This window comes from Melozone crissalis, unplaced genomic scaffold, assembly GCF_028551555.1.
Source record: "Melozone crissalis strain CALT ecotype California unplaced genomic scaffold, PUWL_Pcris_2 ptg000023l_1, whole genome shotgun sequence".
Classification (NCBI taxonomy): domain Eukaryota; kingdom Metazoa; phylum Chordata; class Aves; order Passeriformes; family Passerellidae; genus Melozone; species Melozone crissalis.
Window position 1 is genome coordinate 21,013,773 of NW_026535801.1, and position 16,641 is coordinate 21,030,413.

Here is a 16,641-nt window from a genome sequence, read left to right on the forward strand (position 1 = left end):
CTGACTTTGTAACAGTCAAATACGGTTCCAGCAACTAAAAGAAGTCCTGGAGAGAAACCCCACATGGTTAGGCACTGAGACAGGAAAGCCCAAGCAACCCAGCAGCAAACACAAGTGTGGGAATTCTGTGCATGAAACACTCACAGCCTGAGTGCGCAAGTTTGCAGTGACACTGCACCAAGCCTCTGGTGAGCCAGTTTCAACTGACATTTTTCAATGTTTAACAATATGGTTATTTTCTAGGGGCTCACAAATGGTACTCCTTACTGGATGAAGAAGCCCCAAAAGCCAAGCTTCTAGTCCAAAGGATAGGATTCCCAGTGGATAACTGGAAAAAGCTATTTAGTATGTGCTATGTACTTTCTTCCAGCTCAATGTCAGACAGGTTTGACCCATTTCAATTTAAAAGTCAGCCAGGAGCATGCTCTCAGCATGGTGAATTCAGCATAAACAGTGAAAAAGTGGCCAAATTGTAAGAAGAGAGTCCTGTAGTGGGAAGCATCATGCAACCCTGCTGCCAGCTCTGCTGGTAATATATGGAAGCAGGACCACTAACTATTCTGTCTGCATGCTGGAACCTGGCCTCCCCTGTGTCCTAAGTACTCTTCTGTATCTTTTCCAAAAACGTATTTGAAATTATTATTGATTTTGTAATTTTGTCTTTAGGGTTGCATTCATCTCACATATGCAACTCTACCCCATGGGAATTTTCAAAAACTAGAGTGAGAGAGCCCAGTCTGTCCTAGTTAAAAAGACTGATGCTCTGTCATTTTCCCTTATGTAAGACAGCATTAAATTGACTTTGTTTCATTCCCCAAAATATAACTAGGGACTGTAATATACTCCCTCTCAGTATTTTATGCTCAATTTAACTGCTATATTGCATTAAATGATGTGCAATAATGTAACCCCAAATGCAAATGAATTCACATTTGGTAAAAAGAATCTCTTTGTTGCTTTCTCCTAATAGAATTTTTTTTTTGTAGATTTTAATGAACTAGAAAAACCAAACATCCCCATATGGTGAGAAAATTCCAAAGCATGTATTAAAAGAAAAATCTTATGTTAGTCATCAAATACTAATAGATGTGACAGGAGAAAAAAATTAAGCTATGAAGATGAAACTCAAATAATTAGCAATTATGGAAAAACATCTATTAGAGTACTTGTAAAAGACTCACCACAGGCTAAAAAAGAAAAACATGCATTTCATATTTCCAGAGTGGAATACATTAAGATTCATCTGAAGCAAATTATTTACAGTTATAAACTTCCCTGGAAAATGAAAACAACACATACACACTTTGTACACACTCATGATCAGAAGTATTGAAGACGTTATCTCTTTCTGCCTAAGAGTGCAATGTCTTTTTACCATATGAAAGATTTTGAGGAACTTTCTCTGGATGTCAGAAGGTTCCTCGTTCAGTACTTTTTTGAACAGTACAGAGTAGTCTGCAGGCCTCTCTGAGCTGTATTTGCTGCCTGCCTCACAGGTACATTCTGGCCATCTAAAGCAGTCTAAAGATATCCTGAAAGCATTTCTCTTCCCCTGGATGAATGCCCTTCCCTGATGCACTAGCCATTTTGGGAGTCATGCATCATGCTAAAAATAAGCAAAATATGCAACATCTAGAAATACAGCACTGTTTTCCGGTATCTTGATTTTTTGTTTTGAAAAGCTGGCAACAACTCTGGGAATTTGGCCCTGGAATTCCAGTAACTCCCTGATGGTTCACCAGACTGCAGGGCATGAAGGGCGACAGACATTTTGTGTAAGCACTGTAACAGTTGCACAGTTCAGAACTGCAGGAATGAGGTTTGCATGCAGTAAACAAAATACTCACACATATTTACCTCTGCTGCATTTACCTTTCACTGAACACAATTAAAGAGAGCTGTGGTCATATGGAGAAAACAAAGACCTAGAATTCATGGACCGTTTCTATGCTGCGTAGCTGCTTCTGCCACATTTGCTATGGGACTGTCTGAGCGCCTCCAGGATGAAACAAGGTGACAAGTATTTGTCACATATTTACTCACTCAGCTTCTCTCCAGAGAAACGTGTACAGTGTGGGAGGGAGAAGGATGTCTGTTTTATACATGGCTTGGAAAGGAAGATAATATGGTTTGCAAAAGACTTTGTTCTTGTAAATCACTGAGCAGTTTGAGCCTGCCCTAGCCAAGCTCTGTCTCCTACCCAAGAAATTATTTTGTACAGGAAAAGCCCTGTTGTGCTAGAAAAGCCCAGCTATTGGCAAAAGTATTAATCATTAAATTTTTCCCAATTTCTAAAATACTTTGTACCTGAAAGCGTTTATCACCCTCAGCTGAGCATCACTTCCCATTACTGGGGGGATATTACCTTCTAGGGGAGACAGATGTTTTTATCTTTTTACCTTTACCTGTTACTTCTATCTGCTTCAGAAAACACAGACAAATCTTTTAGTTTGAATTTTCCACCTGGTGCTTTCCTTGGGGAATCCAGCAAGATCCCTGACCTGACTTAATTCCAAGTGTACTACTGAAATGCCAATAACCTAAAGAAGCACTTAGACATAATTCATAACTGTTACATAAAATTCTTACAGAATCCAAGGTGCTAAGTATCTAAGAACAATTACACAATGCATGGAGAAATATTTATGTTCCTACAGGATAAGGCTCTGTCCAGAACTAGTACAGCTAGTGAATAAGGCTCTAGGAAAAGGAACTGCATACTGTTACATGTATACATTAAATAAAAGCTAAATATGACAATTAAAAAAGGTCAGCACTCTTGAGGAAGCAAGACAGACAGACAGGGAGAGGTGGAAGTAGCTATTTTTGCATTAAGGAAACACATAAAATATTCGTTGTCTTCATCTGCTGCTGTCAAGAGATGCTTTTTGTGCAACAAAAATACCTTTAACCTTTTAAAGACATCACACAAATGCATCCAATTAAACTCCCATGTCTAGAAAGAGGGAAACCTAGCATCTGTTTATTACTCTAACTTTTCTATTCCTGTCCTACAGAAATTCTAGAAGTTATCAATCTTTACAGCAATGCCTGACACTATTTCTTCCCACTATTAATCTATATATATACTCTATCCCACTATTGAAACTGGCACAGAAATATTCATGAGTTCTTTCATGTGGGTCCTCATCTGGAGAGGCTGAAGGCACAGAACTATTTTACAAAGGAGAGCTGGGATGTAAAGCTGCTCTCTGAACATAGGAGAAAATTCACCCTGAGCAAAGGGCCAGAACAATGCCTATGCATCAGTTCAGACTCGGGTACACCTTAAAACAGGATTTAATAATGAATTTTACGATCCACTGGTTATCCACTGGTCTTGTCATAGCACTGCTTTTCTTCCTTATCCTCAGCACCCTTCCAACAAAGGCCAAGAAACCATACTGTAACACAAACTTGGGTAGCAGTACACTTTGTAATAATCCTGAACCAGCTGCTTTCTTCAGTTAAATGATACAACATCGAAGGCATTCTTATAATTTGTATACTGTACTCAAATGCATCAACCACATGCTTGCATTTGCACTCAGTTATTTTCAATTGAATGCTGAATACTTTTACATTTTTCATAACCAAATTCCTCCCCCCCCCCCCCCCCCAAAAAGCGCAAAATTGTGATTTACCTTATTACAGTTTTTAGAAACTTGGCAAAGAGCACTGTTTGACATACTGTCTTTATCTGGCATTCCTAAAAAAAGAATACAGAAAATAAATACATACTGTATATTCTTTGAGTGACAGTGAAAATATTTATTAGTAGAACAGCCGATTTGAGGGTTCAATACTTTGATAACACACACGTTAATCTGCAATTTTTAAAGAGCAAAACATCTATTTAGAAAAAAGTTTCTTGTACTGAACACAAAAAAGACAAAAAGCTAACTTGGGTCAAAATTTTTAAACAGCTTGTTAAGCACAGTTATTTTCCAAAATTTAGTATCTGAAGCATGTATACAGGAGTTATTTATGCTTTTTCATTTAACATTATCTGTGTCTCAGTACCTGGCAGTCAAATGTGACACTGAGCTTGCACTAATCAGCATAACTATGCTATTCTATACTATTATCCTGCACAGAAAACATATTGAACATCTAACATAGGAGTTGGAATTTGCAGATACAATTGCTAGTCATCAGATATTGTCCTGCCTGGCATCCAGAGAATCCCTGGCAAATAAATTTTACATAAGTGATGAATTCCAAAGGCTGCCCTTGGATTCCTGTCTACAGCACTCTCCCACAGCTTGACATGTTCTCATGAGGCAGAGGCATACCCAAAATTATTTAGCTATGTAATAAAGATAAGAGAGCAGCATGTTTACTGCAAGCTTAAGCACCAACCTGGATTCTCCAGCAAGTTGTGTAGCCCATCCTAACTAAGAAAAATTGAGACAGTTTGTTATATTTATTTTACTGCAGGACTCATGGGCATGTTCCATGGTTCATGTAACACAAGTAGTAAAATGCTTCATGACATCATCCAGTATGTTTTCATCAACAGGCCTGGGTCACAGTGTAGATTTTGGTGCAGCTCTGTGTATACTTGTACAAAGCTGGGAAGCCAGTTGGGCAGGTTCCAAAGTGTCTTCTACTACATGCAGTATTAATGCAGTTGTAATACCAAATGGAATTAAATTTTTAAAGTTCAATACCCAAACCTGGAGAATCTCCATCTACCCCTTTATTTCCTTTTCTCATTTGCTTGCCCACCACCTCATATCTAATCTCTAATACTTACTGTCATTGTTGGAGCCAGTTTCCATAACACCATAAGGAGGAGTGAGAAGTCCAGACATATACTGTCGATATTTCTGAAAGACAGCAATGGCACACTCAGTCAGGTACAGATGTAAAAAGCCATTCAAGGAATATGTGCTATTTATTCTTGTGTGTCCTGCCTTGTGCTTCTCACACACACATGAGATATGAGACAATCAAACATGTCTTTACTCTTAACACTACAAGGTCTGCTTTCGACTGGAGTACATACTGCTGTTATTTCAAAGTTATGCTAAACCAGTTCCCTCTTTCATCTTCCCCAAAGCATGACTTTAAGGTTTCTAATAAATCAATGTTTTACTTAGCTGTGTGATTTCCCATAGATTGTTTTAAAGCTCATTTCAAATTACACTACTTATCTGAATCCAAGCTAGAAAGCTTCTTTATTATAGGAATGAGACGAGCTAAGGATTCATAAAAATCATGTACAACAACAGTTTTGGTGTCAGATTTGGAATATACAGGATGTAGAGTGAAAACTCTAAACATTTAAACCCAAGACACTAAGTTTGGCATTCAGAAATTACAAGTCTATGAAACACACAGACCTCACACCTCATATTATGAATATCCTCACACAAAAAATTAGCAGCTGAAACTTTGTTACTGTAAAAATAACATCCCTTATACCACCATAAGCTATGTAATTGTAACTGATGTCAGCAACTGGTATTTTTCTTCAGTGAATGCTGATGACATGATCAGTAAGGTTCAAAACTCTGTCTAAGGCTTAAGAAATTCACAGAAGCAACAAAAATAACACCAAAGGAAAAAAATTGTCCTTTTATCAAATACAAATCATTCGGTGATTAAGAAACACATTTTTGTTTCAAATCACACTATGCTACTGTCATGATTAAGGATAAACAATTAAAATTCCCTTTTGGAATTGCCAGAAAATACGCTCATGCAATAGGGATTCTGATGTTCAGCATAAATAAAATTCTTCATACAGTCTTTTGGGTGTGCAGTGAGCTCAACATGAACAATCAACCAGCTCAAATCCATGCAGGTTTCAATGAAGCACACACAACAATTGAGACAGTGCAATTGTAGTGCAATTATAATTTAAAAGTTTTATCCTTTGCTCTATGGAGATGTTTGGATGTATTCACTTTTAAAATGTTGCCTGTTGAATTTTAACAATGTTTGAATTATCCTTCATACATTTATTTTTCTTGGAAATGAAAATGAAAATATCATTAATTCTAGCACTAAAGACTGAAAGTCTTGCATTCTAAATAATAACAAAAGCTACAAAGATTACATTAATCTTAATAATCCAATCCTATTTTTAGACGTGCTATTACATCCTAAAGCTTAGTAACATATTATTTAAATCTCACCCATAATCCAGCTGAATACTCATAAAAGCAAATCTATGCTATATCCCTGGTCAGTCACACAAAACAAATGCTATTTCATTTGAGGATAAAACTCTCCTATTTTCTTTCTCAAACCATTCAGTTCCCATATTCTGCATCCAGACCCATGCCTGAACTCAATGAGAGGAAGAACATAAGAAATAATTATTTTCTCAGTTCAACTAGTAAATCACACACATAACCAAGGGAAAAAGTAATTTTCGTTGGCCAAAAGAAAAAAAAAAACAAAAACAAAGACCAAAACAAGAAAACAAAAACCAAAACATAACCAAAAGTGTTTCCCAAGGATTTGAAATAACATTTTATTCAAACAGTAGATAAATGTTTTGTTCCACCTTCCACTGAATTTGGTCTCAAAATGTAATTTATAGATGTAAAATTGGAATTTTCATTTGGGACAAGATAAAAACAAATTGTATAAGATGTTTTTCTCTTCTTCTTCATCATCATTTAGCTGATAATAATTTCTTCATTCTGTTTTTCCCAAAATAGTATTTTCTCAAAATAGTCCACATTTAAGCCACTTCTATAAGGAGCTTGAACTGTGGGAAGAGAGTAGTTTTTTCTTTTATTTCCTATATCATGTCCACAGCCATCATACACTGCATGGCATTTTTTTCTGATTAATTCTCTGATATTTTTCCTGATTATTCTTCTTATGAGACACAACATAGAACACAGCATACAATTTCCAAAAGATATGAGGGCTCATCTTCAGGAAAAAACCCTACAGGTAGAGTAAGGCAGAATTAGATACATAACATTAGAGGAGGCATCTAATCCCATTCAGGCACAACTCATGCTCAGGACACCAAAGTTCAGAGGAGCAGACTCCCGATACATAACGCAGGAATTCGGTATCGCTCCCAAGGATGTCCCCTCTGTCACCTCCTGCATGAGGGTCCCACCCTGCCCTGGCACCAGTCCACTTATGAGTCTGATACAGCAAACCCTGTGAGCAGTGCTGCCTGTGAAGGAGCTCAAGCAGCATTAGCAGAAGAAATAATTCAAGGCATGCCCTCAGAAAGCTCAGTTGTTCATACTCCTCCAGGGCACCTCCGCAAAAATGAAACTTTCTTCTATATCTGGGTATCTCTGCAGGGAGAGCTGATACAACTGCCTACACATGGTCTCTCATGAGGATATCTCAGTGGGTGTGGGCTGACATAAAAGGTATAATTTATGCCTAAACTTGTGTCACCACATCAGCCAAATTAAATGTCAAGGGAAACTTATTTCAAGGAGTCAGGGAAACACTGTTTGCTGGGAAACCTAAGCATGCAAAGACAGACCTAAGTAATTGCATAAAGATTTGCCAGTATCAGATGGAATAATAAAGTTCCAGGCATGAGATCAGTGAAAGCTGAGATAATGAGACCTATCTTGTTACCATATTGTCTATAAATGAAAATAAAATTCAGTAAATAAAATTATATTCATAGGTGGCATTTAAAATCATCCTGAAGATTAACAGACAAGATATTTACAAAAGGCTTTTGAAAATATATTCCACAGGTAGTATGAAGTCTGGAAAGGCTTTCCTTATGAAAGACAGGAAAAATTATCAAATCATCATACGCTTGTTTATTACCAGAAGTCTTCAAGTTTTGTAAATCCAACATGACAGCAGTTTTTAAAGCTACATTCAATGACCTATTCACTCTGTCTTCAGATTTCTACCAAATTATAAACTCTATCATGCAACAGCTGAAATAACAGACAATTCCTACATCTAATCTGACAGCATGAGTAATAAAGACAGTATTTTTTTTCCAGTTGCTGACTGCCTCATGCCCATGCAGTGGTGAAAATTAACAAGTTTTGACCTTTTCAGCCACTGCTATGGCCTAAAGCAAAGAAGACTGGTGACAAGAAACAGTTGGGGAGAGAAGAAAAGGAAGAAACAGAATCACGCTCTTGCCCTGCTGGGAAGGTCCTGTGAGGGAATGGCTTCTGAGGCCACTCGCTGTCAGGTTTCTCAGTGTGTTTCTTTGCATGCTCAAATTAAGGCTTTATTTGTAGTTAGCTGCAGTTTGTCTCGTAGGCTTTCATGACTACAATAGGTTTTCTTCAACCCAGCGAACATAATTAGGAATATTTTTATACGCTAACGTTTAGAAAGGCAATTACTATAATTGTGATGCAAGCCATCTCTAAATTCCTGAAAAACACTTCTAGCATACACAAGATATATAAAATATGTCTTTGGTCTTTGTGGTTAGTCCCTTCTCTTCTGCTGCTAACAGTGAATAGTTAATACCTGTTTACCAACATTCCAGAATAAGCCAGGTACATGCAAAGAATATAGATGAGCCTTTGTTATCCACGTTCACTGCGTAATAAAACCCCAGGCACTCTAACAGGAAAGACACAGGACAGATGAAGGGAAAAGCCCCTGGGTACAAAGATTTCAACACAGGTTCTACAGCAAATACTCCCCAAGGCAGCAGTTGTGCAGTTGGCCAATAAGGGTTGTGCAGTAAGGACCCAGGCAGTGATGGTCTGTAGCACTAGGAACTCGGGCTTCTGATGCTTCCCCACACCATGGTCAATCTACAGATCCAAGGAATCTGTGGCCAGATACTAGGAATTAAGTTTCTTGTACTGGGGACAGTTTTGTAGCCCTCAAAAGGTTCTTGGTTCAACACATGATCTTTCTTTTTCCTTCTTTCTCCTCTAGTCACAATCTCAATCACAGTGTCATTTTTTACCATTTCTACTGCCTCCTTTTCCGCCTACCCCTAACTTTGAACAGAGAAGGCGACAAAGCAAAGCCTGCCTAACTTGCAAACTTGGGAGTAACACAAAATAATTAATTTCAGATACAGAAGTCCTAAGCCAAACATCAAGGTGACCTTTCCATGCATTTTTCAAAACCTTGTGTAATTATTTCATCAGATGCTCTTATTGTGACTATTGCCTGAGGTCTGCAAAACTCCTGTACTAGCTGTCAATACTTCTGCAATGGTTTCTCTTGGGGAATATATGCTGTAGCTTGACAATGTGAGCCAGCTTCTCTGTTTTCTTTTGACAATAAATAATTGATCACTGATGCTCTCAGTACAACTCTATTCTTCCTCTAAGCTGGCAGCGAATCGTGTCCCTCATGAGCATTACTCACAAGGGCATGCCACTCCCATGGTGCACTGATTCTTCTCTTTTCTCCAGAACAATGAGGAGAGAAGCACCTGACAGAAAGAGACCATGAAGATTGCTGGGCCTTCTTTTCACTCATCAAATCAAATGGAGATTGCAAAATCCAGACTTTTGCCCTTAGAGTTCATACTCTGGTCTTCACTGAACTGATGAGTAAAATCTCAGGTCATCTGCCTGCTGTTTGTGTCATCCAACAAAAAGTGCCTAATGTTCCTAGAGATTTTCACCCAAAAAAATCACCCTAGACTGATTATCACACTGATAGTTGTTTTTCATCCCAATCTTGTTACAAAGGGGAAAACAAACAGCACCCTTGCTTTTGCCCAAAAGTATGCGCTGAGTCCCCCAACAGACTCAGCCTAATTCTGACTTCAGATACTGTCTTCTTCGTATGTTTACAAATTACCAAGTGTATTTCCTCTAAGCAAGCTCAAACAGAAAATTTCCATACATTTCAGGTCAATGCCACTTAACTGGCTATCACAAAAAGGACCTAACCTATGGGCTGTTTAATACTAGATAAAAAATCATTGTTTGAAGCTGGTGTTTTACTCTAGAACACCAAGTATCCTGTCTATTGCTAAATGTCTGCCTTTGTCATTAACAGAATATAAACATTTGCTGTCATCAACAGCACTGGTAAGAGAACAGAACTGAAGTATTTCTGAAGGAAATTATTAAGACTTATTAGGAAAATATAATGCTACAACAGGAAAAATGTATTTTATTTAATGGAAAAATAGAAAATAAGCCATGTGAAGATCTCACCACAACTTACTGAACAGAAACAGATTGTTTTGTATACGTCACTCTATCAAGTCATTAAAATGTGATAGACAAGGTCTGAAATAGCAGAAGTGAAGCACTACTTGGTCATGTTCAGCTAAAATAACTACAGGAAATGCTTGTACCAAAACTGCTGAATCCTGATCCCAGAATAGGTACAGTTTATGTAACAGCAGATGAATCTGCATCTTTTCCACTTATTTACCTGTTTACCATCTTAACAATGTTTCTGCACAGCTCTAATCAACTACACTTTATTTTACACCATCTCTTTATTTTGGAGACATGTATTTTCCTGTCACATTTCCACCTAAATCAATTTATCATGCTTGAAAAGCTCTGTGCGCAGTATTTGCTTTATCACAGCATCCCCTTGATATTTCGTCAAGAAGGAAAATGCACCCAACTCTCTGAAATCATGCCAAATAGCAGACTTGGCTACCAGATAGAAAGCCAAAGATAAGACTGCATCACAAAAAAATCTCATCCAAGGAAATTAGAGCATGAGCACTGAATAAGCAAATTATACAGCCTATTCTGTTCCATCTAATTTAAATATAGAAATGCCATTGTACAGCTCTCCAATTCTGTCTCCTAGAGAAATCCACTCAGGAAATGCACTTGGGTGGTGACAGGACTTGGCTGGGAGGGGTGGGAAAGATTGCATACACTTAGAAGAGGACAAAAAAACCAAATTAAGAACAAAGAGTCCATCTGATTTATGTGTTTTATTTTACTTCAACTGTGTAAACATAAAGTAGATAATACATTCACAGGAGAAAATACTTAATTGTCTTTAACATCAAGTTTTTGAAAGGGGCTGAAAAAGCTTTATACATTTCCATATTTATTTTTTCACTGTGATATCTTTAAAATCAAATTATTATGTCACCAACAGTGCTTCAAACTTAATATAAGTTCATAAAATAAAGATCTGATCTCCTTTCTTCCTCTTCCATTATCACATGTAGGAGAGAAGCATCAAATCACACCTAAGCTGGAATCAGCTGAACAACACAGTGACAGAACAGAACCTCATTCCTCTTCAAACTGTTCTGCAACACTAAGAATTGTAAACCTGCATCTTTATTAGCAAAGCCAGCAGATACATCTCAAGAACGAAGAGCAGAACAACTCAGAAAAATGTGCTGTTTTAACATAAGTTTTCTTACCACTATGGCCAACGTTTAAACTTACATTAACAGGACTTAGCTGAAGCCAAGTCTAGAATCATCTCTTGGGTCAAGCACAAGAGGAAGAACAATTTCCTAATATTCCAGGTACAAAATAATTCCTTTTACCTTCAGACAGCCACACCTCTTATTTTCACATACACTATTATAATGAGCAAAGAAACAAAGATGTGCTCTTTCAGATTATCTCAGTTTGCAAGACAGGTAACAGGAGACTGACAAATACAGGATGATGCTGGCTTTGTTCAGTTCCTCACCTGGGCAGCTACAGGCTGCCTCCTACAGTTTTTCCTCTATATTGTGTGCACCCCTGACTGATCTACAGCAGTTTTCTGGAGCAGAGCCTCAGCTGCGACAAAAAGTCATATCTCAAAGAGAGATATGTGGAAAGTGCTTTGACAGAACGGTAAATTCTGTAATTGTGGCAACATAAGCATTTTCTGATATCTTCTGATAACATATCTTAGCCAACTATCACACTGGAAAAGCAAGCATTGTGTGTATTTAGCAAGCTGGAAGTCAGCAAGAACCTCTAAACCAAGTTGCTGTTTCACCCTGAGACTGCCACCTTGAAAGCACAGAAGGCCTGATACATATGACCTACATATCTTGGCATGGATGTAATGAAACAGACTTCATCTGAAAAAATTCATGAGAAACTAGGTGTGTGCTTCTGAGATAGAGAAAAACTGGAAACCTCCCACAACAGGCTGTGCTCTGACAGTGGGCTGAAGTCACACTCCTCTGTAGTAAAATTCTCTAAGTTCACTACAAGGTCTCTGCAGTAGCTAAGTCTTAAAAATAGGTTTTAAGTGCAACTGAAATGACACAGTGGCCTTATGATGACACTGTGCACAGCAATGGCTTTATTCATGGTTATAAACAGTTTCTTTTCTTCCCTCCCATTACAAATATTTTTAAAAGGAGATTTGAAACAAAGAAAAAGCTGGTGAGCTGATCTGTAACTCTGCTTTTCACATTTGTAACCTCTGAACACAGACATATGTTCATCTAGAAATTTTTCTGGAAGGAATTTTTTTCCATCTGGAAGGAAACTCTGGGTTAAATATTAATTCCTCTGCAATCAATATAAACCTCTTAAGTAGTTCAGTGGGGTCAATCTAACACTGCTTTTGCTTCTCACAGAAATAAGCACACATCAACCTCCAATACTCATCTAACATCAAAGGCTTCCTTTTCATGGATAATTCTCCAAACTGACTGTTTCTATTCAATTGTGCATAACAATAACAAGGATATTTAATAAGTGTAAATAAGTAAACAAACAATTTCCCTTATAAGATTAATCTTTCTTCAAAGATTTTTAAATATTATTTTGATTACAGTGTGAGCTGCTTTAAAAGCAGTTTGTACAGCTCACTCAGGACCACTGCAGAGAAATCAAAGCAAGTACAATACAAAATAAGAGAGAAAACTGTAAAGACAAAGTAACAATTATATTTCAGGAAGTATGATTGAACACAGGTGATTTCTTCCAGTGAAAAGCATGTATTTTGACAGAAAATCACTCACAATCAGACTGGTATCACCTAACAGGAACCCAAAATACATGGGCCCCCAATTCACCCAGCAGTCCTTGCGAAGGCACCACTGGAATTACCTTGTCAGCATAATCTCTCAAAGGCCAAACTACTCCTCAAATCTGGAATCCCCTTCATGCACACTGTATTATAATATATGCAGGAATTCACAATAATTTTTCAGCTATTTTGTAATGCAGTGTTTAGTTACACTGTTTTACATCCACATTTACAGTCAAACATCTCATGGCTCTCAGGTCTGAAGTTCCCTACAGAAGACCTCTTCACAGCCTGTTAAACAAAATCTCTTTTTGTACAACAGCATCTCTTCTGAAGATTTCAAAATGTATTAAATGGGAATGACTGATTTTTATCAAACTGAAGTGCAAACATTGGTAACAGTGATTCAGCTGTGCCATAACATAAGGATTAAGTAAACTGCATTAACAAACTGCAATGCAACAGCCTTATTCGGATGGGGCATTTTTTCAGGTTTTTCCTACAGACTGACATCAGTGCAAGTGATTTCCTCAAGTGACAGACAATTTATTTTGCTGTCAGTGCTGCAGCTCTGACCTGGAGTCCTGCTGTGACTGTTTGTTGTACAACTCTTTCCTTAGGCAAAAAGTAAAGTAACAGTATTCCACTTCAGCTTAGCCCTAGAAACATTTTCAAACCTCATGACAGGAGGGGACAGTGAGGAATGGAAGCATACAAGAATGGGAAAGAAGTAAGAAAGTCCCACTGGAAGTTAAATATTAGAGAGGAAAGAAAAAGTAACAAGAAATAAGAAGGAAAGGAGTGAAAATGGGCAGAGTGCAGGAGGGGAGTGCAATATATAGCCTAAATAGACTCCTCCAACCCACTGGAGTTGTCACAAGGAGCGAAGAGACTACTTCAAGGAAGAGGGCACACTATGAAAAAAAGGATAAAAAAAGAGAGAATGTGATGCAGCTTATAGATATGTGTAATAAAAAAATTCCCTCCTCTCTTTTTTCCACTGAAAAGCAATTCACAGAGTGACAGAAACAACTAGGTTGGAAAAGACCTTTGAGATCCTCAAGCCCAGCCCATGACCCAACACCACATCGTCAACCAGGCCATGGCACTGAGCACTACACCAAATCTTTCCTAAGTACCTCTAGGGACAGTGACTCCGTCACTTCTCTGTGCAGCCTGTTCCAGTGCTCAGTAACCTTTTTTGTGAAGAATTTCTTCTTAATGTCCAACCTAAAAATCCCCTGGTACAGCTTAAGACTGTGTGTTCTGGTCCTATCCGTTGATGTCTTAGAAACAGGTATACAATTCCATGACAGGCAGAAGACTGGCTCCTTATATTTGGCTGGTGTTGAGATAGTTTAGGTTTAAAGATTATGCAGATTGAGATGAACAGCACCCAAATCAACAAGTCTGTGCCAATTCTCCAATCACAAGCTTTTTCTATTTTTTACTCTATTTTCCATAGTGAGGCATGCTAAATGTTTGCAATATTTTTCATTATGTCGCTCTGGGATGTAAATTATAAAGAAAAATTAGAAGAAAATATAATATGTGAGTTTTAAAGGATTAAAACAGTAAACGCTAGGCAGAATCCAAACTGCTCTGTGATTCCGAAGAGTGACTTGGTTAAAGAAATGATGAAACATTCTCACAGATTAATTCAGTTGTGTAAAAAAAAAAAATCCAAATTCTTCTAGTCACCATTTAAACATTACTCAAATTCTGGATTTTTTCCAATTGAGTTGGACATCAAGTATATAGCCTAGTTTTACTATCTGACACTTCTGTGTGGGGAGAAATTTTGTATTAAAAAGCATTGTAAATATTTTATCAAATATTTAAGTATTGTAAGCATTAAGTAAATAAAAGTATTTAAATATTTTATTAAATATTTGTATTACGTGATTTTGGTTTTTATTTATTTCATTTTCTGAAGGGGTGTTTCCCTCACAGTACAATATATAACCACAAAAAAATGGTAAACTTGATTTTCATTCCCCATTATCAGTTTTTATCCTAACTACCTACAATCTGCCATGTTATTCATCATCAAGATTAGAGCAGCATTTGAGATATGCAGTGGGACTCAGTAATGAAGATGCACTGTAGAATTTCTTAAGTGAAAAAAATACTAAGGAGATTTTAAGGCTGAATACGTGACCAAAAGAGAGAAATGAAACAAGAGGAACATGAGAAAAATGGAGACACAAGATAATGAAGGGTAAACTACAGAACTGAACCGAATAATAATTTTTCCAGAAAAAGAGAGTGTACAGAGAATAACATTACATCAGTCTCCTTCTTTGTCAAATAGAGTCCTGAAATCAGCTTAACTGGGGGTCCAGCTTTGCTAAGTTCTACGCACAAAATAAAAGGTCAGATCCTGTCTCCCTCCTCCCAGATAGAAATGTCAAGAGTGCATCTAGGGGCAGGATGGAAGCAGGCAAGTGACACCACACAAAAGATGCAGAATGGCACAATTTAACTAAACTCAAGATGAGAATGTTTCACCAGAGATTTTTCTTCACATAAAGCAAGTATGATTACATCAGAGCATGAGCTAACTGAGAACAAGAAGTTCACAGCTTTGGCATTCACTGTAGGACAGACCTCCAAAGGCTGAAACAAAAATGCCTTAGGAAACTCTTTCCCATTTATTTATTACACTCTTGCACTGAAGCTGTACCACCACAAAGGGATGCAACTAATAAAAAAAAAACAGAGCCAACCCCGTCTCAGACAGAGTTTTAACTAGATATAATCAGATTCAGAGACACAGCTGTTAAGCTTACATAGGACTACACAAATGATGATTATGATGATGATGAGGATGGAAGACTGCAAACAATCACCTAGAAGAGAAAGAGCAAAGGGGTTGCTGAAGACTCACTAACAGACCTTTAAAGTTAGCCACATACTATCAGTGTAACAACACAGCAGTTCTCCAAGGAAATTTAGGAAGCATATTCCCCATCAGAGGGGCAATGAGTAAAGCTGATTCTTGCACTAAGACAACTTCTGTCAAACTACTAAAAGATGTTCTGAGTGAAAAATCTGTGCCATTTAGGTTGTCATTCTGAAAGATCTGGCTTTTACAAGTGTATTCTAAAACTTACATTTGGTTTTAAAAGTTATCTATTCAATAGACAACTTACTAGGAACTGATATAATTTTATGAACTTTTATGTTTCCATTCCAATGGAGCAAACATTGGAGCAAAAGAAACCCATTTCTTCTGGGTTTCCCCTTGCACGTGGCTAAAAATAATTTCATTAGCATATTGAAATCTCAACCTAACCACCAGATGGATAGATTTCATGAAATCAGGGCATACAGTAATAGATTATCAATTTTGGAAGTAAAACATCGTTCTAGTCCACTGTTTTCAACTGCTCACTTCTTATATATGTTTGTATTTCCTGCTCATACTTTATGGAAGCATGTTTCATTTGTTTATTTAAAGGATGAAAAAACATTATTAAACGCATCAGGCAGTGCTGGGGAGGCCCCAACACCTGCTTCTCATGAGCCCTGGCAGTTCTTGTTCTGAACCAATTGGAAATGATGTATTACAAGGAATAATATTTACACAAAGCAAACAGCAGTACTAGATAAATACACAGTAAAATAATGCTCATACATCAGGTTAGCTACAGCAATAGAGATGTAATTCAGGAGATATTTTCAGAGTGTATACTAGTAGCAGAAGGATGATGGTGGCCAGTAAAGCTGTTTCAAGCTACCAGAAGATGAAAGCCAAAAGTGACAAGACTTTGTACT

General features: G+C 37.4%; 1 protein-coding gene across 4 annotated transcripts in view; it reads right to left on the reverse strand.

Moving 5' to 3' along the window:
• RAPGEF4 (Rap guanine nucleotide exchange factor 4) overlaps nt 1-16,641 on the reverse strand; it is a 140,848-nt gene that overhangs the window by 71,818 nt on the left and 52,389 nt on the right. For all 4 annotated transcript variants that reach the window (XM_054277604.1, XM_054277603.1, XM_054277605.1 and 1 more), the window contains 2 exons: nt 4,760-4,832; nt 3,645-3,709 (listed from right to left, as the gene is read on the reverse strand). In XM_054277604.1, the coding sequence (XP_054133579.1) occupies nt 3,645-3,709; nt 4,760-4,832 (138 nt within the window). The remainder of the gene's footprint in view (nt 1-3,644; nt 3,710-4,759; nt 4,833-16,641) is intronic.